Raw genomic sequence first — 25,327 nt, forward strand, 5'->3', positions numbered from 1 at the left:
TTTGCAAAGTTGATATCAAACTGGTAGCCTTTCGCATTACGCAATCGGTTCCTTAGACTTAGCTCTCACTGCGCCGCTCAGGCAGTGGCTCACTACGATCGCGGGGGCATCTTAGCGAAAAAATGTTGTCTACCCACACGCATTGCAATGAAATTGTTAGTTATTTAGTAGAGCTAAACATCTCTTTATTTTTGCGATAAGCAATGAAGATGAACAAAAAGTTGAACCAAGCAACAACACTTTTGTGGGCCGAAGGCCCACCTTACCAGCCTTCTGCAGGAACTAGCTGATGAGCCGCCCGGAGGGCGGCGAACCACCACCTTACCAGCCTTCCGCAGGAACTAGCTGATGAGCCGCCCGGAGGGCGGCGAACCAGCTAGTACTGTATAACTGTGTACTGTATGTGTGTTTTGTTATTGTTAAGTGTCCGTGGGTGTCTTGAAAGGCGCTTATAAATAAAATGTATTATTATTAGTAGTAGTAGTACTATAACCGTTACCACCAAATGCTCAATATTAGCCTCAAACACTTTAACCCTCGTAGTCCACCGTTTGCGATAAATGCAAAATTATGTCTTTGAATCAAAGGCAAAGGCATTCGGAAAAACACGAGAGAGCTGAAACGTATGGGGGGGTTTTAAAATGGACGAATTTCATGACGTCACCGGCTGATAATTCTCAGGCATTGCAGCAATAATAAAAAAGGTTTTGATTCCGTAATCTTCACAATTTACATATTTTGCACCATAGAGACCCATTATAATTCATATTTTTGAATGCATCGTAAACCTAATGTGTAAACATGCATTTCACGCGATTTTTACGTCAATCGCTTTGTTTTCGCTTGTACAGACGTATGCATGCCACATTGTTGGGTTGAGGTCATTCCAATTGTGCAACTTTTAGGTGGCGCCAGAGGATCGCAAATGAGTTTGCCTTTTTGCAGGAGGCTTCAAACCAATGCATTTTACATGAACACGTCCGTTCGGGATTGTTAGTAGTGCTTTGTTGGGACCTCCAGACACAATTTTTTTTTTCCTTTTGCAAAAAATAAAGAATAAAAAATCCTAAAGAACTAATAAAAACTATATATGCTATATATGTATGGATAGCACAGATGCCTCTGAACATTTTGAGTGTTTGAAAAAAAAAAAAAAAGAATGTTTGTATAACACAACATACATCATTTCCAAAATTGTAAAGCGCGTACCTTAGGGGTTTTTTGTTTCGAGGGTTAAAGCAGGGGTTTGCCAAGGCAGTGCCCGTGGCCACAAGGTTTCCCCCGAGTACCACCATGAGAAGCCCGCGGGCCTCTTTTTAAAAAAAGCGCACCGGTGATGTGACGTTATTTTCTCGGAACACCGTAATTTGAGGACATTTGCTATTTCAGAAGAAGTGTGTCGCAAACACCTTCACATAAAACATTACGTAAGGAGATCTCAGTTTCAAACAGTTTGGTGACCTCTGCTCCCCCCCCCCCCCCCCCCCAAAAAAAAGCAATGACAACTAAAGCTTCTTTAAGTCATGTTGGTGCAAATGAGTCAGTCATGCAATTGGGGCTCAAGAAACAAAGTCATATACCTGTCAAGCTTTTCATATTGTTCAAATGAAGTCCACCTTTGTGTTTTTTTCGTCACAACTCATAGCACCGTTTTATTTGGAGCATGTTAATATTGTGTGTTCAAAGCGGTTCTTGAGAACTGAAATGGACCGGAAATAGTATTTCCATTCGCCAAGTCCGAGGTGCCACTATTTTGAAACGCTCATTGGCCAGCTGAGAGCTGCTTTGAATGTTTTAGATTGAGAATTGGTAAGGGAGACGTCAATGGTTCCCCGGTGACCATTTTTTCTCAGAGTTGTCGGCTCCTCGAGCCCAGCCTGGCAGAACTGAGGGTCATTCACATAGCCAGCATAGCTGTGACTGCCACTTTCAGAGCCCCAACAGGTAGATCGCAAACTGCAGCTGTTCTTCCATCATCCCCTCGTGTACTTGATCACGTCTTCCACTTATTCCGGCAGCAGGGGAGCACAGGGGATGTTGACGATACACTTAAGAGGAAATGGGAAGTGTAGGGAGGAGTGAGGCAAAGAAATGAATTGTTCTCCATTCAACTGCCGTGTCCTACAAGGAAACGTCCCCGACTGCTATGGAAAAATCTGAAACAAACAAATGTAATAGTAAATTATCTCAGCCAAAATGCCCAGAGGTGGTTAGAAATTCACATTCAACATTTGGAAAATGTCAGATTTAATATCTAGTGCAGAATTTGTATTATTAAATGATGTTATGAACCTTGAGTTAAATTTGTTTAGGAGCAGTGAAAAAACCCCAACAACAACAGAATAGACCAACATGGTTTTGGTGGGTTTTTGTTCTGTTCTTGCTGGTCAAATCTATGCAAATATTTGAACAATCCCCCCAACCCCAAATTTGGAATTTTTACGAGCATAATGTGTTCCTCTCCATAAGCACTCACTACAGCTTCATGTTGCTTAACGTCAAAAATGCTTACCGTTCACATAGTCCAAAATATTGAGGCTATCATTGTAATAATTTCACATGTTGACTTATAATAAAGTGTTGCATCCCCCATGCACATAAAAATCATACCTCACTGGTCGCTCTCAGTTCATCCAACTCAATTTCTTCACTTCACAATCCCTCCCTGTCACTTCTGGTGTTCCCCAGAGTTCTGTCCTGGGTCCCCTCCTTTTAATTACCCACCTTCTTCCGCTCGGCAATATTTTTCGCAAATTTGGTATTCACTTTTCACTGCTTCGCGGATGACACCCAGCTCTACCTCTCCAGCAAACCTATAAAGTTTCCCTCCCACCTTCCTCCCTCTCTCACTGTCTCTCAGAAATCAAATCTTGGTTCACCCATAACTTCCTCAAGTTAAAAAGCAATAAAACAAAACTACTCGTCGGTACCAAATCCACCCTATGCACAGCCGACAATTTTTTCCTCACAATTGACAACTCCACTGTATCTCCTTCAAGCTCCCTGTCAAACTTAGAATCAATTTCAAAATACTTCTTTATGCATTCAAAGCCATCCATAACCTTGCCCCGCCTATCTATCAGATCTTCAGATTTCCATTCCTTCTCACTCACTCAAGTCTTCATCCTCCCTCCATCTCTCAATACCCTCTGCCCAACTCAGCACAATGGCGTGCAGAGCCTTTAGCCGCTCTGCCCCCAAACTCTGGAACTCACTTCCACCCAATATTCGTAACATTGATTCTCTTCCCACATTCAAAACCCAACTCAAAACCCATCTATTCAGACTTGCTTATTCCACTTAAATTTATCTCCTTTTTATTTATAATTGAATCTGAAACTACAGCGATTGTCAAAACACCATTGTTGTCTCTGCTCATCCGGCGTGCAAGTTCAAAACATTGCTCTTGTAGTCACAGGTTCAACTTCGTCTGCCTGTTAGCGCAACCACCAAAGACGAACAAGTTCCCAAATGGTGCTACGGGGGCTTGCGATCGTTTACAAAAGGGGCGAGAAAAAATGACATCCGACTTGTGATGTGTTGCACAGTGAGTTTGAGTGTCAGCCTATTTTAACTGCATTCCCCACATTGATAAACCTTTGGAACTGGTTGTATTGTTGCCTATCTTTTTTTTCTTGCAAGCACCAGGACAAAAGTTATGCGGAGCTCAGACGAAAAGACATATTTTTTTTTCTGCCGTTCACGATGGTCACTATGTCAGATTACCAGATGGATTCGTTCTGTCTTGGACGGGGTGAGTGGCCAAAAAACAAGTCTGACACCTGATCATCGCATGCTGCCGCCCAGACTATGGTTCAACGGCACAGGTCGCGGGGAGGCGAGACAAAAAGAAAAGAGTCTGAGAACAAATAATGGGGCCATGTAGCAGTGTTGTGTCCAAGGGCCGTCAACCCAAGGCCGAGGCCAAGGCCAAGGACTTGGAAAATTTTCCGGGGCAAGGCCAAGGCCAAGGACTTGAGAAATTTTCCGAGGCCAAGGCCAAGGCAAAAGGACCAAGGACTTGCGTCCAAGGCCAAGGACCAAGGACTGATTTTGAAACCGAGGACATGTATAAAACAATGCTATCATACCACTTGGCAGGTCTTCATGATTTGCAACACCCCTCCATCATAACCCTTTGCGCTCCCTAACGCTTGAATAAAGTGTTTTTATTCAAAGAGTAGAACAGTACCGTACGTGTTATTTATACTGAGGAAAAAAAAGCATACGATATGCATTTATGAATTTATGTTTTAGTGCAGTAGTTTCTTAATATGAAGGAAATCAACACTCAGCAGGCATGACGTGGCACGGAACACAAGTTGAGAAATGACTTTGCATAGAAGTCAATCACTGACTGCAGAAAAAGCGGTAATCTCTCAGTGATAATTTTACCGGCAGCGAGTGCCAGGGACTCGCTGATCAGAAAAGTACGAGTGCCATTATGGATTGAGAGAGTCCCAAATTTCGAATTCTGAAAGGGTATTCAATTGCATATGATAATAACACAAACAACAACATATACATACAATGATAAACAAATGCTGCAAAAATGTAAGTAATTCAGGAGCAGGCTTGAGGATTTCGGAAATTCATGGTAACCGTTTTTCGGTTCCGTCGGATTACCCAATGGGAAACCACGATAAGAAATGTTGGGTTCCGTAAACGTTCATCATGGGAACCCATTTTTCTATTTTGACTGATATTGATAATCAAGAATTCCCAAACTCAAAAGTATAATGTTTCAAGGGTCAATGTTTGAAAACGATGCATTAACAATGAACATTATATCAGCAGCTGTGTACTTCAGGTTTATTCCAAAAGATAAATGGATCAAAAACTGGTGTACTCATGTGGCATCATCAGAGTATTTTTTCCAATCTCACACTGCAATGATTAATTGACTGGTAATCATTAATACAGGTAAGTATTGAGTGTATCTTGAATGACACATATCTTGAATTGAGACTTGAATGACGTCACGTCACGTGAGTTGCTACGCAATACGCATTGCCGAGAGGAAAGAAGGAGCGGCAACAGTAAAGTCAACATTTCTCTCATGTGAAGCTTTCCCACATTTGAAAGTAAAGAACAGAGCGAAACACGGTGGCAGCGCGTGTGTAGAAATTGGCGACGTGAAGAGGGGGCTGGACGAAACGCTAGCTCGTTAGCACGGAAGCTAACCGCGGACGTTAACACGGAAGCTAACTGCGAAAAGTCGCTACGCAGCTGGAACCCACGACCAGAGACCAACCAACCAAACGCCAGCGAGCGTGAGGGAGCCGGTAAACCCACTTGCCACGTTAGAAACACCCAGCAGCAAGCCTACTGGACACGTCACAAACTAGCATACAACCGGCTAGCAACGAGACCCGACAAAATGCCACCCAAACAGAAGCAAGACACAAAGCAGGAAGAAGATTCCCTGACCCTCACTCAAGTAAATGAATTACTCCAGCAACAAAAATAACTTTTTACGGCGCTCTTGCAACAACAACAGGAAAATTTCAAAGGATTTGTCAAGATGATAATAGACTCAACAAACTCACGACATGACACTTTTACCAGGGAAGTCCAAGAAATAAAAACCAGCATCAACTTTACCCAAAAAGAGGTAGACGACATTAAAAAAAATCTAATCTGTCAAACTGGCCATTCCAAAGACATGCAAACGGAATTCTACAAAGTATGTGACGGCATGCTTGTATTAACGGACAAGGTGGACTACTTGGAAGGACAGTCAAGAAGAAACAACTTAGTAATTGATGGAATTGAGGAAAAACCGGGAGAAACGTGGACTGAAACAGAGGAAAAAGTTCAAAAAATCCTTAAGGAGAAACTGCTGATACAGGGGCAAATTGAGGTGGAGAGAGCTCACCGCAAAGGAAGACAAGACCCTGGAAGACCTCGACCAAGGCCAGTTGTGGTGAAATTTCTAAGATACAAGGACAGATCAAGGATCCTACAAAAAGCAAAATATTTAAAAGGCTCCAACATCTACATTAACGAAGACTTTACAGATGCCGTACGACAAAAAAGAAAAGAGCTCCTCCCAAAATTAAAAGCTGCACGTGACAGAGGGGAAACTGCCTACTTAAGACATAACAAACTTATTGTCCACCCCCGCACCAGTACTCCAACACAACAGGCTCGAGTTCAACACCATCAAGCAGCATACTGAGAATTTTTCACCACCCGACAATAAAAACTCTGACCCTACTGAAGCAGGAAATTCACATACCAAAAAAACATGGACTTCGAATCCTTTGATGACCCTTCCAACCCTTTGATGACCTCCAACCCTACTGACCACAAGACGTTTGACCCTGAGAACAACTTGGACCCGGACAATAACTTTTTCAAGACCGACCGACCGCGAGGCAGCCAGCGACGACCGACCGTGAGGGAGCCAGTGATGACCGCGAGGAAGCCAGCGACGACTGCAGGGAAGCCAGCGACCGTGAGGAAGCCTGGAGACAACCAGCCTGCGACCACCGTGAGGGAGCTAACGACGACCGCAAGGGAGCCAGAGACGACCGAGAGGAAACCAGCGACGACTGCAGGGGAGCTAGTGACCGTGAGGGAGCCGGGAGACGGCGAGCCTGAGGCAGCCGGGAGACAACCAGCCAGCGCGCGTGAGAGAGCCGGGAGGCAGCCAGCCGGCGAGCGTGAGGGAGTCGGCGACGACCGCAAGGGAGCCAGTGACCACGAGGGACCCAGTGATGACGGCGAGAGAGCGAGCGACGACAGCGAGGGAACCAACGACGGCCGTGAGGGAGCCATCGACGACCGTGTGGGAGCGGGAAATTCACATCCCAAAAACATGAACTTCCAACCCTTTGAAGATATTGACTATAAGCCATTCGATCCCGAGAACAATTTGGACCCAGACAATAACTTCTTCAACAACAAACAAAGGGTAACAAACTCTGACTATTACCTGGATGAACAATTCAACACTAATATAAAATTGGAAAATGCACTTTCGGTAATGCACTTAAACAGTAGAAGTCTCTATAAAAACTTTACAAAAATTAAAGAATACCTGACTAAATTCAATAAATTTAAAGTAATTGCCATATCAGAAACTTGGCTTGATGAAGATAAAACAACTGAAATGGAAATAGAAGGTTATGAAATGTTTGCAACTAATAGAGAAAACAAAAAAGGAGGGGGGGTTGCAATATATTTAGACAAAGCACTTAAATGCAGTAAAATCGAGAGATTGACAAACACAATAGAAAACCTAATGGAATGTCTAACCATTGAAATACACAATAAAAAGGCATCAAATATCATCATAAGTTGCATCTATAGGACACCAGGAACATGTATTGACACATTCAATAAAAAAACTAACAGATATGCTCAGTTACTACAACGATAAGAAAACACGAATAATATGTGGTGACTTTAACATTGACTTATTAAACCCAAATAGACACAAAAAAACAACTGACTTCATAAATACTATCTACAGCAACAGCTTTTTCCCAGTAATCCTGAAACCTAGCAGAATAACAGTTGACACGGCCACATTAATAGATAACATATTTATAAATAAGATTGATCATAAAATGGAAAGTGGACTTCTCATTAATGACATAAGTGACCACCTGCCTGTTTTTGCAGTTTTTCATAATTATTTCGATAGAAAAGCTAAATCATCAACTCGTATAAAAGAAATAAGACTAAGAACCCAACGTTCAATCGATGCCTTTAAGCAAGACCTAAAAAAACAAAACTGGACCGAGGTCTACTCAAACGAAGACCCAAATACAGCGTTTGAAGTATTTCAGTCTACCATAATCTCCTTATATGATAAACATTTTCCATTAACTAAAGTCTCCAAAAAGTATGAAGACCCAAGTAAGCCATGGATAACGAAAGGCATAGAAAACGCATGTAAAAAGAAAAACAATTTATATAAATTGTTTTTAAAATTCAGAACTGAAGAAGCAGAAAAAAAATATAAGACCTATAAAAATAAACTAGTAAATATTATAAGAACCAGTAAAAGAGATCATTGTCATGCACTATTAGAGCAGAATAAAGGTAACACACAAGAAATATGGAAAATACTTAACCAAGTAATCAGAAATAGTCCTAAAAAAATGGATTATCCAGAGTATTTTATCAAAGGCAAAAAAAAAAATACTATTTTAGAAAAAACTGCAGAAATAGCAACTGAATTTAATGAGTATTTTGTCAACATCGGCAGTAACCTAGCAAAACAAATTCCTGATCCAACAGACCTGTTTGAAGTGGATAGATACGTAGAAAAAAACTCCTCCACGATGTTCCTTACTGCAGTAAAACAAGAAGAAGTATCAAATATTATAAAAACTTTTAAAAATAAAAAGTCAACTGATTGCTTTAATATTGATATGACAATAATCAAGCAGATTATAGAATATGTAGTGCGACCTTTCACACACATATGCAACCTGTCATTCAAAGCTGGTATCTTTCCATCAAAAATGAAAATTGCTAAAGTTATTCCAATCTATAAAAGTGGAGAAAAACATCTGTTTACAAATTATAGACCAATATCACTACTACCACAATTTTAAAAAATATTAGAAAAACTATTTTCTCGCAGACTTGATAGTTTTATACAAAAGCATGCGCTGCTAAGTGAGAATCAATATGGCTTCAGGAAAAAACGGACCACCTCAATGGCAGTTATGGAGTTTGTGGAAGCAATAGCCACTAATATAGACAACAAAGAATTTACTGTTGGGGTTTTCCTAGATCTAAAAAAAGCTTTTGACACAATAGATCACAGTATATTATTGAAAAAACTAGAAAGATATGGCATTAGAGGTGTAGCTTATAAATGGATAAAAAGTTATTTAGAAAACAGATATCAGTACGTGCAACTCAACAATAAAAAAACGAATCAACTGAAAATCACTCACGGAGTACCTCAGGGGTCAGTGCTTGGTCCAAAACTATTCATCTTATATATAAATGATATCTGCAAGGTCTCAAAACTATTTAAATGTGTCTTTTTTGCTGATGATACAACTTTCTACTGTTCTGGAATAAATCTGAAACAGCTGCTGACAACCGTAGAAAACGAATTAAACAAATTAAAAAACTGGTTCGACAGAAATGTCACTTAACCTGAAAAAATCGAAGTCAATTGTTTTTGGCACAAGACCAATCAAACACCAAGCTAAAATTATGGTAAACTCAATTGAGATAGAAAGAGCGTATGAAACCAAGTTTCTCGGATTAGTAATAGACTCAAAACTATGTTGGAAACCACATATCGATAACGTAAAAAGAAAAATAGCCAAGACCGTAGGGATCCTCTACAAAACCAAGGAAGTGCTAAATAAGAGATCCTTGTACACATTATACACTTCATTATTATTACCATACATGACCTACTGTGTGGAAATATGGGGAAATGCCTGCAAAACAAACACACTTCCTATTCTCAAACTACAAAAAAAAGCAATTCGAATTATTAATAGATCAAAATATACGGAACCCGCAAATCCACTATTTATCAAATTAAATACGATGAAATTTTATGACCTGGTTGACTTTAAAATCGCCCAATTAATGTACAAAGCACACAATAACCTGCTCTGCCAAAACATTCAGTTTTTTGAAATTCGAGAAAGCAACTATGAATTAAGAGGTACCAACTTATTCAAAAAACTCAAAACAAGAACAAACATCAAGCAAAGAAGTGTATCTAGCAAAGGTGTTAATTTGTGGAATAATCTCGAAACGGACCTAAAAATGAGTAAATCGCTTGCTGAGTTCAAAAACAAATTAAAAAAAATAGTACAAACAACCTACACCAATCAGAGTTAAAATGATAAATTCTAAACGTTAAATATAATGATAAATCAGAACTAAGTTGATAAATAGAGAAAGGTATTGCAATATCCATTATGAATACAAGAGAAAATTGACACAAGAGTGCCAGGGTGAGGATGTATATAATCCCGATACAAACCAAAAGTTGTGAAAATATCACGGTTAAGGGTAAAGTATGAGCCTTAATGGAGACTTCTTCTTACTTTTTCTTTTCTGATTGATATAAAAATGATTTAGTAGATATAAACACATAACGGGGTAGGACTAGATAAGTTTTTTTACTTCATCCTACTCCCTTGAACATAATAACTGTGTTGAATGAAGACTGATTTCTTTCTTTTTCTTTTTTATCTACCTTATTTTCTGTCAAATTATTACTGTATATGTTTTATGTTCAATAAACAAACAAACCAAACCAAACTTAAGTATTGATGTGGCTTGACACCCTATTCCCAAGACGATGCATGTGTAATCTACGATCAATTTGACGAAATAATTTAACACACGTCATCATGAGTTCTACCAACAGTTAACGTTAGCATTACTACAACTTGTGACGAATGTTTTATTCATAAAGTTACCAGGCTACAACCAGTAAATTATAGAATAACCAATACAGTTTCATAATATTTTTCACAGCGATTAGCCTACAAATCTAATGACCAATTTGCCTCGTAATCGTGCCTCGCGTCGTATTTTGCTCTCGCATTCCGTGCATACGTCACAGGTGAGTTTAGTGATACGCCCTTTGGACGATTCATACGAAAAATCAGACAAGCATTCCTTGGTGAGTTTTTTTTCGCCGCCATCTCAAACTTTCATCCGCGCGATTCCTCAGTTTAAGATAAGATATCCTTTATTTGTCCCACCCTGGGGAAATTTACAGCCTCCAGCAGCAAGAATGTAGGTAGAAAGAAGAAAGAAGGGGAAAAAAAAACAACAAACACTGTTCAATTAAGTGCAATATAAATACAAAATGGATAAATCGCAGTGCTATTAACCATTGTTTTTCACATCATTTAACTATTATTATTATTATTGTTATTATTTTTATTCAGCAGCCTCACAGCAGTCGGTAGGAACGAGCGTCGGTATCTCTCCTTCTTGCAGCGCGGGTGTAATAGTCTCAAATAACAACCCGTATGCGCACATAACGTCATCTGTTGTCCCCCCCCCCCCCCCCAAACACTGAAAACAAAACAAAACGAAAGTAAATTAGAAGAAACACACTCACACACCGCACCACAAACACACATACAGGCGCAGCGAAATCGCGTGGATCACACAGTCAATTCCAGTGCAGTGACTTTTATAATTAAACAATTTTTCGGTACCGTGAAAATAACGACACGCTACCGGTAACGATTGTTACTGTGAAATCCTCAGGCTTGCCTTAGTTTTTTGTTTGTTTGTTTGTTTTGCCTGAGAAATTTCCTTGCGTCCCAAAAACGCACATTGTTTGGAACTGTGCGTCCCGTGGGAAAATTATGCGTCTAGGACGCGGGACGCAGAGGTAACGAGATGGCTGAATCTCTAACCATTCTCTGAGTACTACTATTATTACCACTACCACTAATACTACATTAATTAATACCTTCAACCTCACAATAATAAGAAAAAATAATTAAATCAACCATGATTTTAAACTATGTATTATCAATATTCATTATTCCAAACATGAGAAAGCATTCAGCAAACGTAACTGGAATCGAGCAAAAGGACTCCAAATCCCAACGGCCAAACCCGGAAGTGAAGTGCCGATATTATTGACTCCAGCTGTAACGCAAATTACTTGGTTCAAACAAACATTCTAGTGCGACCGCACAAATGTGACGACTGTGCAAAAATAACAAAATAAAAGACACCACTGTTACAGAAAGGCTTTACACGCTTTTTAAACTGCCGATCGCAAATGCAACAAACCGTGATTGAAACTAACTATGATGCCACTCTTTACACGTAGCGCTAACTGTTACCTGTCAGTGGCAATTCCTTCGTGATTCTTGCGGTCCTTATGCAAGGGATTCGAGGCTCTAATCCCTCGTTGTGTCAGAGGACCGGCAATCCAAGGCCAAGGCCGAGGACTTGACTCCCGAGGCCAAGGCCAAGGACCGCCCCTCGATCCTTGGACTTGACTCCAAGGCCAAGGACCAAGGACCGCCCCTCGGTCCTCGAGCCGGTCCTCGAGGCCATGTAGGATATGTCGCATAACGCTAAGAAAAACAAAAAACAATTGTGACAAGCCAGACTTTCTGAATCGTGGTTGTGAGTCGGGTCCAATTCAAATCGAAACAAAATTGAAATCGAAACAATAGATAAAATAGAGGCATTTTAGTGCCTAATACAGTATGTGTTGTCGTTGAACCATATGAAGGCTTTCCATACTGCCACTCGGAAGGTGAGTTGTCCCGGTGCAGCCTCTAATTTTTTTCGACGTACTGTTGAGAAATTGGGGCGTCCAAATTGGTCACAGTCGACGACCTTGTCCCTTCATGTACATTCTTAAAGCCAGCAGCCAGAAAGATCAATTAAATTATTGCTTTATTGTTGTATACTGTATATGATAGTTGGTTGCTCCATGTGCAGCACTTTTTTATGGGTGTTTGGAAGTGCTCTATAAATACAGTTGAGTTGAATTGCACTTCTCTGGCGAAGCCATTTTGACAGGCTGCTGCTGTGAACGGTAGCTGCGATGATGCCTTTCCTTTTCCTGTAAAAGAGAAACACAAATATTTTGTCACCGGCAGGTGTATCCCACTTTGGGTTAAGGAAAGGAACAAAGCTTTTGACATCCCTTAAGGCACATACTGTATTCACATATGGTCACACATCCAGAATACGTACTGTAGACATGAAAAGTCGACACATCCCTGTTCAGTTTTTGCAAAGAAAAAGAAACCAAGATAAAGTCATTTCAAAACTTGTCCCAACAAAAGCATATAAGAACCTGGTTTGCATACATGTACACACGCTCAAAATAATACTGTTGCAGCAATGTTGGCTCATATTTCAGAATAGGCAAGTACAAATACCAGACATCAGTATTGGGCCTTACTGTGTTGTTTGCATGTGGAGGCTGCTGATACTAGACACCAGTACTTAAGGCAAAAAAACAAAACAACAACAACAAAAAACATCCTCTTTGGCAGCAATTGGCTGCCTACCACAGCAGTTTGGCACATTAGCGAATCATCATCCGCATCAGAAAGATTTTTTGTGATTGTGTCAAATAAAATGTTCGACTGTATATCAAAAGTACTGGAGGTATCGGTACTCGGTAGCAATTAAACACTTAATTGTGGAAGTGATACGGTCTGAAAAAAAAGTGGTATTGAGCATCCCTACTCCTATAGCACTCCAAACATCTTGAACTAGATTTCATACTTTCATACGGTCATTGCCTATGATGTGTTCATCAGTATTTTGGGAAGATTGTTTTGAACAAGGAGGAGTGAACTTACAGAGGCTGAGACACCTTATTTAAGGACACTTTTGATGTGAGAATATGCTGTCTGGTGGAGCTTTGGCAGCTACATCTGCGAAGTATTTGCAACCAGGTAACACGTCGCGGAACGCCCATGTGAAAGAGCAGACGGCGGACCTTGATGTCGTTGACAGCGGAGAAAGGCTTGGTTGTCTCGTCCAATGAATGTAATGATTTTTCGAGTTATTTGTGTAGCGAAGAGAAACTGCTTAGGCTGTTAAAAGTGTTAGCAAATGTCTGGCGAACGACTTTGCAACGTTTGTGAATATTAACAAACCCTGGTGAAAAATCAACATTCTTTATGTTTGCAAACTTTCAACGCTCAGTGCGACTCGAGCTTAAAAATCACCGTACGCCATCAAGTGTTTCTTCTAAATGACATATTACTGTCACAAACCGCATAAAAGTTGCACACTGCAGACGTGTTTGGGTTTGCTGCCAAGTATAAGCTGCAGCGTACGTGTCTATGTGTGTAGATAGAATGTGTTTGTGCAGTATCCTCATCATTCACCCCTCGGGCCATGAGGTGTTCCGAAATGTGAATTACCCAGAAAACGTGTTCACCAGTCTGTTGATCGCTCTCTATGCATTTTCGAAGGCTTGTTAAAAGCCGACAAAAGCAAACATCCTTGGATCAGTTCTTTACAAAACGCCACGCAAAAAACACTTCTGAGAGAACATGAATTAAAGAAGGCAAAAAAAAAAAAACGATGAGGATGCAGTTAAAAGTTAAATGACCATAATTTTTATTCTTTACTCTTTGTTTTTTACATTTTGCACAACTCTCATTTATTGTGCAATTTTCTAATTGTAACATGCGTTTGTTACATATTTTCATGCACTTTTATGCTTTAGAAAACAGTTATGTCTGAATTTTGGGGAGGCTTGGAATGGATTAGGGGATTTACATGGAAAACGCCTCTCTTCTTACAAAATTTTATAGCTAAGAAATTTCTTCCAGAACCAATTCATTTCGCAAGTAGATGTACCACTGTACTGTTTGTTTCTCATCGACTGATGCTGTAAACTGAAACCAATTATGGCCCAAAAGTTGGTTTCATCAGACAATAACACGTTTTCCCAAACAAGCTAACACTTTTTCTTTGTTCAATAAAGACCTATCCCCCTCAAATATTGTTCAACCATCTGTCAAAAAAAAAATCTGCGTTCGTGTTCGTTGAAAACGGAAAAAAATGTGAGCAAAAATAAAAGTGTACCATTTATAATTTTGTTTAGTAGAATTGTGCAAGTAAACGGTCCAAGGTTGACTGTGCCTGCTTGATTCCGACTGATGGACAGTACAGTGGGCATCAAGAATGAAAATGGAAATGAGAGTTCTGTCCAGAGATAAATGCAGCTTACGCAACAGTTCATCCTGCACACAATTTTGTGGCATTCCTTTACAAGTTTCAAAATGCTCAATTCCAGTTGTCAGGCATGTGAACGGCTCCTTCCAATCTGTTCAAGTTGCTACATCGTTGCTGGCTGTACAGAAGCGACGTTTAGGAGGGGTCATGAAATCGCCTGCTAACAAACTGCCTGACAGTTTGATAGCCTGTTTCCTCAGACTCAACATCACCTGTCTGCCGTGACTGACAGACTGCTCAATTAAGGTGGACATTTACAGATGATCTCTCATGGATTTCTTCCTCCGCAGTGTCACGACTTCAGTCCACCATTTTTTCTTATTCATTCAATGAATAACATTGCAACAAGATACACTAAAGATTGTCCCTGCAAATGTCATTTTGATTTCATTTTGTATCATGACTGTAGATCTGCATCGATATTCCTGAAACTTTACTACATGCTCACTTTGTTGTCTTGCACTTCTGCCTGATATGGTGTGAAGATTTTCTTTGGGTTTGGGAGAAGTCTGTGCTTCTGCAAGCCAGTGAGTCATTATGTCAGGCTGAAGTTATGGTCAGGTTCCCTCACTCACTCTCTGTGCCATTTTGTTATCCTTTGCTCTCCTTCTTCAACTTACCGGTACCTTTTCTGATCAATTTGTTTGAAACTGACAACAGAAACATGTTCACATCATCTTGTGGTGTATAGCCCGCACTCACCCCTCTTTTATTACGTAACAATAATGCCGATAGCGCGAGATTAAAATTGCCATGACATCATCGTTGTCAGGTTACAAATGTAAAAACAGCACGTTCTCCATCAAAAAAACTAACCCCCCCCAACAACATGACTTTTTGCCCACCTCAGACGAACGCAATATTGTGAACTACCGGTACATAGAGCACGATACTTTGCGCCATTGAGCCAATTAGAACACGTGACAATAAAATGACTGGCCGGGCGAGCCTGCTGTTAGTATTTACAAAAAAAACAATATTGTGCATTTCACTTCGATTTGAGGGTTTTTAATTGTATTTTATATTGCCAACCTCCCCACAATATTAAGATATCCTTTATTTATTCCCACACTGGGGAAATTTACAGTCTCCAGCAGCAAGAACGTATGTAGAAAGAAGACAGAAGAAAAAAAAACAACAAACACCGTTCAATTAAGTGCAATATAAACACAAAATGGATAAATCGCAGTGCTATTTACAATTGTCTTTCACATCATATAATATAATATATAATATCCAGATAATTATTATATTGTGAGGTTCATCATCGTAACGTTTGGACATCGTTACATTCCTACAGCTTCCCAATGCCCTTGTGTGAGGGGCTGACTCGTTTGTGGGCTACGATTCAGTTCGCTTGCCGATACTCGATACATATTGAAATGATTCGCTTTGAATGGATCTGAAAAGTATCAGCGCTCGCTAAAACTCTGTTTTGAAAAATGGCCGTGTTCCATCTTTGAGTGAATGCGCAATTTACAAAATATGCCAGCTATTTGGGGCTGGGGGGGGCTCTTCGTCAATCAGATTCACATGGTGTTGTGGCTCCTTTTGTACATTAGCACCTTCAATTAGTTGTGCTGAAGTCATTGTGCACCAGCGTGTTTTCCTAAGTTCAGCTGTGGGTCCGTTAGGAATCACTGCATTCTTCGGCAACAGGCTCTGTGGTATGCCAGCACATTCCCCACTGCTGAGCTGGAGAATCCACTCGGAAAGCAGCAGCGGGAACATTTCCTTTCTATCTCCTCCCACTCTTTTCTAGTTCGTTCTCCTTAAGTGACCCTCACCACTCATCATTTTTTTCCGCTTAACCCAACATCCCTTAGTTTGTATTTTTGGCTTTGTCTGGCCATATATTGTTGTTGTTTTTTTGTTTTTTTGTTTTTTTAGAAGAGTCTATTCCAGGACTTTGAGAAAGCACACATTAATCGTTGCAGTTACACTTCCCTAAATTGAGCCTGCGGTCTCTTACTGTTGGTTGGAAAATGGAAGCGGCCGGCTGTGTCGGATGCGGTGTTGAATCTCCAATAGTTTGAAAAAGTGCCCAGGAGTGGACCAAGTGAGCCACTTGCATGTTTGTTTTGCTAACAGGAGTTTAGAGGACACTTGCACACGCACCGTGTGCCTTGTTGGACATTTCCATAGGCTGCATTCGCAGCCTTTTACAGAGTTCGACCACAACAACCTCTGGGCTAACCATAAATTTTGTAAACGACACATAAAAACCTATTTCTTTTGTCAAAATCATTATTATTAGTACAGTAGTAGTAGTAGTGGTTGTCGTAATAGTAGTATTAGCATTCCTCATAAAGAATCATATTTTTGAGGAATTCACAAAAATTCACCCAAATTTGCACACACATTGTAATGCCCTTGGGAAAAATTGAACATTTTGAAGTTGCCAGACACGAGTACCAAAATTGGGTCTGTAGACCCCCCCACCCCACCTCCAACCCCCTAGCTCCTGCAAAGGTTTAATTTTCATTATTTTTCTCTTGCTTTGGCTTTGTGCGTTTAATGTCCCATGATCTCGTCTATATTTAGCCAGACAGTAATCATGTGTCTCGCAGTGTCCACACGTTTCCATGTCTGTCTCTTGTTGGGTTGTGTTTATGTGTGCACGTAACCGATGTGTAACAAATGTGCTAAAATAATCACATTGTCTCCACCACATCTGTCATTTGTGTCTAGTGATCAGATGCCATTGTAAAAAGGACAAAGTCAAACTAAAGCCAGGTCGAAATGGACACCTCTCAAGTTCCTATTTAGTTAGTTCACTATTGCATGTCATTCCACTTACTGGTAGTTTGATGTGAATATGGCTTTTTATTGCTCGTGTGTGTGTGTGTGTGTGTGTGTGTGTGTGTGTGTGTGTGTGTGCGTGTGTGTGTGTGTGTGTGTGTGTGTGTGTGTGTGTGTGTGTGTGTGTGTGTGTGTGTGTGTGTGTGTGTGTGTGTGTGTGTGTGTGTGTGTGTGTGTGATATAGAAAGTAGATGCATTCTGAGTGAATTAATGATGGTAAATAAATCCAATTTTACGTCATTGACTGTGTTCATTTAATCAGATTTGGGAGGGGGGCGACAATTATGAACACATGGTTTTTGCTTACTAATTAGAACTGTATTTGTATTTATTTTTTGTTGATTCTATTTGGTGGTAATTGTTGTACACGGATATAGTTTCAAGTCGAATTTTCAAACATAGAAATGATGTTTCATCAAAATGCCACAATATGGATTTCGACTTTGGCATTTGAACAACTATGATGATCGGCGATGAATGTCAGCTTTTCTTTTTATGTACAAATGCACAGTTTTGGCAAAATATGGATTGAATAACTTTTTAACTAAGGTTAGGTAGAAATTAGGGACAGCAAGTCACTGCGAATCGACAGCTGAAACCGAGTATTTGTGACGTTAACCTACTGAGGTAACGTTGGACAGCTGATATATTAGCCCTTATAAATATTACATCAGCAAGATCAATCCGACGTAGATCATGGACTATTTGTTGCTTTTGTTCATATCAAATTTGTCAAAGTTCAAATGCCAATGCGGATTGAATTCTCTTCACAAGACAAACTGGATCCGTTGGTCTCTCTTTCCATGTGTGATAATCAAAAGCCTTCCCATCAGTTGTCAACACGCCTTTCGTCAGCATCATCCTCCATTGACATTTTGGGAATCCTTCCTATTTTTCCAACACCGCCACTCACTTGGAAATGTGTCCAAGTGCATATTTAAAACAGTTAGGTTTTTTTCCCCTCTGTTTAACTTTCTGTTTCAGTTTTCTTCTCCTGTGATACATCAGTTCCAATCAGGCTTCTGTCCCTCTATCTTGCACAGAGCAAATACATGATTTGTCGGGGTGCATTATGGTCCCTCAATATACTGTCAGTCTTCCTTCTTCCGTCTGTTACTAATTGTTGTCCTCGTGCAGTGCGTCCATTTGGTCTCATGGCGAAAAGTACATTTAGACTACCGGTAGTTGCATTATCGAATAGTGTCGATGCGTCTTGAGGTGGGTCACTTCATTGACTACTGCAAAGTTATGCTTCTCACGTACAGTATATTGTCATAACTTAACCACACCTCATTTCTCTTTACTCCCCCCGCCATGGTAACATTTTCCCCTTTGGGGTCAGGGTGTGCTCATACATTCTTCAAGTGGAGGGAAGTGAAGAATTTCCCATGCGTAGAAAACCGCTTCATTCTGGTGAAAGTTAATTTTGCTTGTTGCAGTCGAACAAGAATGATTAATAGTTCCAATCGCCGTTGTGTTGATATGTTTGGTGAATCTGTCTGACTCATGCTGTGACAGTGTTTCTTAGTCCATGATCACGTGGTCATTTTCATTCTGTATGCCACTGCCAGGGGAAAACTAACATGCTAACGTGTTTGGCTTTTGATCTATGGGCTCAGTGATCACTCTTTTGAGTGGTGATCACTGTTTGGGTGTTTTGCATTGAAGCCAGTTGCTCCAAGCGGGGAACTCCTTGGCCTTTAAACTTACTGGGATGGGTCGATGAGTCGAAGTGTCTTCTTAAGTGCACGCCAGGGGCCTTATGCAATTGTTGGGTGGCGAACCTTTTGCTGGAAATGACAAATTGACATATCTCTTTACATTTTTTTACTTCAAAATGTCAAGATGGTGGAGGTTGCGGGATGCTAAGTACTCGCATTATTGTAGTGTTTTCAGGAAACAATATCATGTTTAGACTACTGGGGGCACAGAGAATACATTATTGTAAAGAACATTTTTGAGTTCAATAAAATTGTTTGCAATTTGGACCAAAGCTTGCTTCATTTAAAGGAATGAAACATTGCATCAGTGGAGCATGTGTCCTTCCTCCCTTTTCTCATCCCACGCGCACCTAGTCAAAATTCCACTTTTTTCAGATTTGCCATTAACTCATGTTAATGGCACATCAAGACAAGTAGAATCAAGATTAAAAGATGAACTACACGGTAATGTATGCATGACTGAACCAATGATTTCTCATCGATGAAAAATCGATGCGTAATAGTTTCTGTGGCTTTTGGGGGGGATATTTCGTTTCCAAAGTCAAGGGAGTAAAAGTGCCAATGAGAAAAGGTAAAGCTGCAGGGTCAGAGGAGCAGAACGAGAGTAGCTGAATTTTTAAAGCATAGTGTGTGGGTGTGTGTCTGTCTCTTGCTCTCTCTCTCTCTCTCTCTCTCTCTCTCTCTCTCTCTCTCTCTCTCTCTCTCTCTCTCTCTCTCTCTCTCTCTCTCTCTCTCTCTCTCTTATATATATATATATATATAATATATAGGCGACCCGGTAGTCCAGTGGTTGGCACGTCGGCTTCACAGTGCAGAGGTACTGGGTTCGATTCCAGCTCCGGATCTCCCTGTGTGGAGTTTGCATGTTCTCCCCGGGCCTGCGTGGGTTTTCTCCGGGTGCTCCGGTTTCCTCCCACATTCCAAAAACATGCGTGGCATGCTGATTGAACACTCTAAATTGTCCCTAGGTGTGAGTGTGAGTGCGAATGGTTGTTTGTTTCTGTGTGCCCTGCGATTGGCTGGCAACCGATTCAGGGTGTCCCCCGCCTACTGCCCAAAGACAGCTGGGATAGGCTCCAGCACCCCCCGCGACCCTAGTGAGGATCAAGCGGCTCGGAAGATGAATGAATGAATATATATATATATATATATATATATATATATATATATATATATAAGAGTGAGAGAGACACACACACAACACTATTTGAACAAGTCATTATTCTTGACTTCCAATTTCAAAACAAGTTATCCATCAATTTGTTGTTCGCTGTGTATGTAATGTGTGGTGGTTAAACATTGATATGGTTTTACAAAATTCATAGTCATAACGGCCCTCCGAGGGGAAACCGTAACGACAATGTGGCCCACGACAAAAATGAGTTTGACACCCGCTCTAAATTGTCCCTAGGTGTGAATGTTAGCGCGGATGTTTGTTTGTCGATGTGTGCCCTGCGATTGGCTGGCAACCAGTTCAGGGTGTCCACCGCCTACTGGCTCCAGCACCCCCCGTGACCCTTGTGAGGATAGACTAGAAAATGGATGGATAGATAGAGACCGGTCGTCATTCTTTTTAAGGCTTATTCCAAAATAATTTACTGTCGTCCCTAAACCGTGCCCATCTCTCAGAGGACAAAATGAACATGAACCTTCCATGTGCCTCATCGGTGCCGCAGCTGTCCATTCAGTAAAAGAGAGTGAGCTGTGTCACCACAAAGAAGACCATGACTTGAGGATATCTTTGGACATAGTGGCAGATGGATTTTCCAGTTTCACCTCATACGTCAAACATAGAGATTAGACCGTTAGGGTCGAGAATGACAACAGTGCTCATAATCACGCACTCGTCTATCTGCCAAGCTGGAAATATGGTGGTGTCTGGTTCTGTCTTGTTTTTATTTATTTGTTTATTTTTTTGGGACTTCCCAAAACGGTTGCCCTGACCCTTTGGTATCTATAGCTCTTGTCCAAGATGAGGGCTCAAAGGCCTTCTGACATAGACAGCAATAGCTCCGTGACCTCAAAAATAATGTATGGTACAGTCTACCTTTGCAGAGGAAGAGTGTGCAGAGCATAATAAACAAATGGCAGTGCAGTACAGTGAAGTCATCTGTCTTTTTTTTTCCATTTATTTTCAGCTGTGCTACTGACTTGCAGTAGCTTCATCTGAAATATTAGATTCTACAGGATACCCAGTATTGGTGTCAGGAGTCGGGGAGGTGATATTTTGGTCTGTGCTTGTTTGTTTGTATGTATATGTTTTTGCCAGCTGCATACTGTTAAGTCTAGTTTCAACATAAGTTTGGACAGATCATGGCACGGGCCAAGAAAGAAAGTTACAGAAAGTTACATTTTTCTACCTAATTAGTTTTCAACCAATGCAATATTAATCAGAATACCGTGTTGAGACTACTGGGGGCACAGAGAACACATTACTGGAAAGAACATTTTTGAGTTCCCACTTACCAATGTTTAGTACAACTGCAAGCCGAAATCAAATATCACATTATCAAATAGAAGGAAAAAAATGCAACTTTCAACTTGAGGTTGGTGTGTTTTTCTTAGGTTGTGGTTATTTTTTTTAAACCATGGAATTATTTATTTATAGATCACTTACTTCTTTTAAGTGTGTGTGCCAATCTTTTGTTTCTTATTTTTTGTCTCTCCGCAGAGGTGATCAGCCAGTGGCAAAGCGAGCCAAAAGAACGTGTCATCTCACTTGTCCTCACTCATTTGCCGCTACTCAAACCGGGCAATGTCGAAGCCAAGGGCGAGTATATGCGCCTCCTACCGCGCATCCTTGCGCACACTATAGAACATGGCCGCCACCTGGAAGAGTCGCGCCAACTCTTATCCTATGCCCTCATCCACCCTGCCACCTCCCTGGAGGACCGTGGTGCATTGGCCTTATGGCTCAACCACCTGGAGGAGAGGGCCGCTGCCACGGGAGACTCACTCGAAAGGCCTTCGCCTGCTGGGCCGCATCACCATCAGTCCACTCCACCGTCTACCCTTACATCATCGGGATCCTCCACCAACAGTTCTTCTTCCGGTAACCTATACGCTTTGCATCAGCACCAGCGCTACGGCTCCGACGATCGCCTCAATGGGTGGCAAGGCAGCAGAGATTCGGGGCTCGGGAGAGGCTGGCAGCAGCAGGGCTGTGAGAATGGACACCTGCCTCTCTACCCATCGGCCTCTGTACCAGCAACCATCAACACATTAGGAACTGGTGGAGGTGGCAACACCAGTAAGTGTTTCTATCCTTTGCTGTCATTTTAACTTTCTGTCCTGGTTCTGCTCATCATTTGCGGTCTGTTAATGTGGATCTTATACTGAGTGCAAAGACATTGAAGTTGTTGTCAGTCTCAGTCAGCGGTAATTGAATGGTGTCTTCTCTTTGCTACAGTGAAGGCTTTCTATCAGCCCCCCAAAAAATCTGAACAAATAAAATGATTTATAGAATAAGATAACCTTTACTTAGTCAAAAATGGGGAGATTTGTCATTCATTTTGAAATGTATTCCCTCTTTGTAAGCAGTGTCAAATTTTCAAGATTGTGTTGGCTACTCACTACAACAGATTTTGAAGAATCCTCTACATCGAAATCATGTTTGCAGCAAGAAATGTTTCACAACATGGGTTTTTTTCACTGTAGCAAATTTGAACTCAGATGTAAACACACACACACACAAATGTATGTGTACATGCACACACAATCGAATGTGTACTCTCTATTTTTATTTCAATAGTGCAGTGGTCCTCAACTAGAAATGCTGTCGGTCGACTTTTTTTTTTTTTATAAGACCAAGGTCCGGTCCCATGCACGGCGGTCATGGGGAGCAGGGCTATATGCCCATTTAGTATGGTCAAGCCAAGCTTATACAAATCAACACTCCTCACAACCAACCAATAATGGGGTGCATGAAAATAACAATTATTCACTTTGCCAGTACACAGCAAATAATGAGAGGTATTGTGTTGAGGCAGAGGAACTCTTTTATTTTGTTAAGTTGTGCCTGCTTAATAATAGAAATAGCCCTTTTAGGGAAATAAGACATTTTTTACTTTAACTTTGTTAAACAGTAGTTGTCTTTTTTTCCCCTTAATTTAACAAAAGCAAATCAAAATACTCATTTTACCAAAATAAATACTACAAATGAAAACAAAAATATTATTTCATTTGTACAATTCCCCTTTTCACATTCCCTCTGAAATCATTGAAAAATATATCAGAAGAGGAGTTAAGAACCATTTTAAATACTGACACAACGGAGCACAGGAATGTGCAGTGCTGTTCTTCCACTAAAGGTGAATGCAATGTCTGAGGCATGCAAATATTATTTGAGGACGCCATTGGGATGTTCATTTAACATGTTGCGGTGTTCTGCTGTTAAACAGCTGCAAAGATCCCCGGGAGCAAAACTGCACACAATCGAAACGTCCCGCGATTTGTTTTGTCTAATTAGGGCCGTTCACACGGCACACATTTGCTCCGGCGCTGCATCGATATATTTTGTTGCGATACATTTTGCACCGCAGCAAATTGTGTGGAGCGTTCACACGTACAAAGCCGCTGAGCGGCGCAGCCCCGACACAGTGTCGGGGATGCCCGACTTGCGTTCACACGGCAGTTTCTGCAGCGGAGCAAAACGACAGAAAACAAACGAGCTGTCGTGTTGGTTCTTTTTAAAACGTACTGTATATACACAACTCAAGCGACTACTGGACCGGCACGTCCTTCTCCTTCTTGGTTTCCGCGCCTTCTGCTCGAGAGTGACCGCCCAAGAAAACGTAAATGAACGATGACTTCATTGACACTCAGAAAAACAAACACTAATGCGCCAAACAGAAAATCAAGAGGGGGGTTGTGAACAAACAACAAAGGAACAAACAACTCCGAGACAGTCCAGTCTCCTACAAAAGGAAAGATGTTACTAGCCAAGTCTTGTGTCGTTATGAATCAACACATAACGGAAGTCCGACAGAGCACGAAAGCAACGCATTCTCACCGTACGTAAACTCTTCACAAGCATTTGCTCTGGAGCAAATTTAACCCAGATCCCTATTAAAGTCTGTGTGTGGCTCTCCTGTGCAGAAGCTGTGAGCACACTGTGGCGTCGCGCATGCTTCTGTTTCCTGACACAATCATCCATTTTGAATGCGTGACGCTGATGTATGGGCACACCTTAAGTTCAGAGGAGCCAATCAGCGCATCGTTATCGCGACATGCCCCCGTCTCCAGTTCGTCAAACATTGTACACACACAGAGTCGCGCTGCTGCGTCCTCTGCAACACATCTGTTCGTGCACGCAAATAATACAACGGATATTTTTAACAAGCGATCGCGGTAATGCGCAGATTATAATCCAAAAATAGAAAATGTATAACGTAAAAATCGCTTTATAATTTATTATTTTATACAATTTGCCGAGGGTCCGGACAGAGGAGGTCGGCGGTCCGGACAGAGGAGGTCGGCGGTCCGGTCATGGATCGCGGTCCGCCAGTTGAGGAAGAGGGCAATAGTGCATAAGTTTGAGCACACACTTATTTGACACTTCATATTGTCAGTGTAGAAAGAAAAAAGGGAAAGAAATTGCGAAATTTACTATCAGCATTCACTTTCACTTACATCAATTTCTTGGCTAATGCCTTTTATTTTGCTTGCTCCGTCTTTCATTTTGATCACTTTTACCCTCTCTTCCAGCATCAGAGCTCTTCTTGTCTTAGCTGCTTGACATCCAAAGGTCCGTTTTGTAGCCATTTTAGCAATGCAACGTCCACGCTCGTCTGAATCTAACATTAAACAAATACTTCCTGGACCCGATGGCTTTTCTTTCCACCATCTCACTGTCTCTAACTCGACCTCCCCTTGATCGCCGCCCAAGACAACGTTGCTCAGCTGATGTCATGCAATGAACTTTTGAGCCAGCCACGGGACGCTTCATAGTCCTCGATGGCCATAGTTAGCTCTCGAAGGCTAAAAACCTTACGCTAAATGGAGCGCTTCTCTCTCATTAGCGCTCCAGTTTGCGTAAGGTTTTTAGCATGATAACAACTAAAGCATTTTCAAGGAAAATGCTTTACTTGTAAGACGAGGAAACATTCGTCTAT

General features: G+C 41.1%; 1 protein-coding gene across 4 annotated transcripts in view; it reads left to right on the top strand.

Annotated features, from left to right (window-relative positions):
* samd4a (sterile alpha motif domain containing 4A) overlaps window positions 1-25,327 on the top strand; it is a 77,788-nt gene that overhangs the window by 10,481 nt on the left and 41,980 nt on the right. For all 4 annotated transcript variants that reach the window (XM_052063913.1, XM_052063914.1, XM_052063915.1 and 1 more), the window contains exon 3: window positions 21,886-22,464. In XM_052063913.1, coding sequence (XP_051919873.1) covers window positions 21,886-22,464 — 579 coding nt within the window. The remainder of the gene's footprint in view (window positions 1-21,885; window positions 22,465-25,327) is intronic.

This window comes from Hippocampus zosterae, chromosome 4, assembly GCF_025434085.1.
Source record: "Hippocampus zosterae strain Florida chromosome 4, ASM2543408v3, whole genome shotgun sequence".
Taxonomy (NCBI): Eukaryota; Metazoa; Chordata; class Actinopteri; order Syngnathiformes; family Syngnathidae; genus Hippocampus; species Hippocampus zosterae.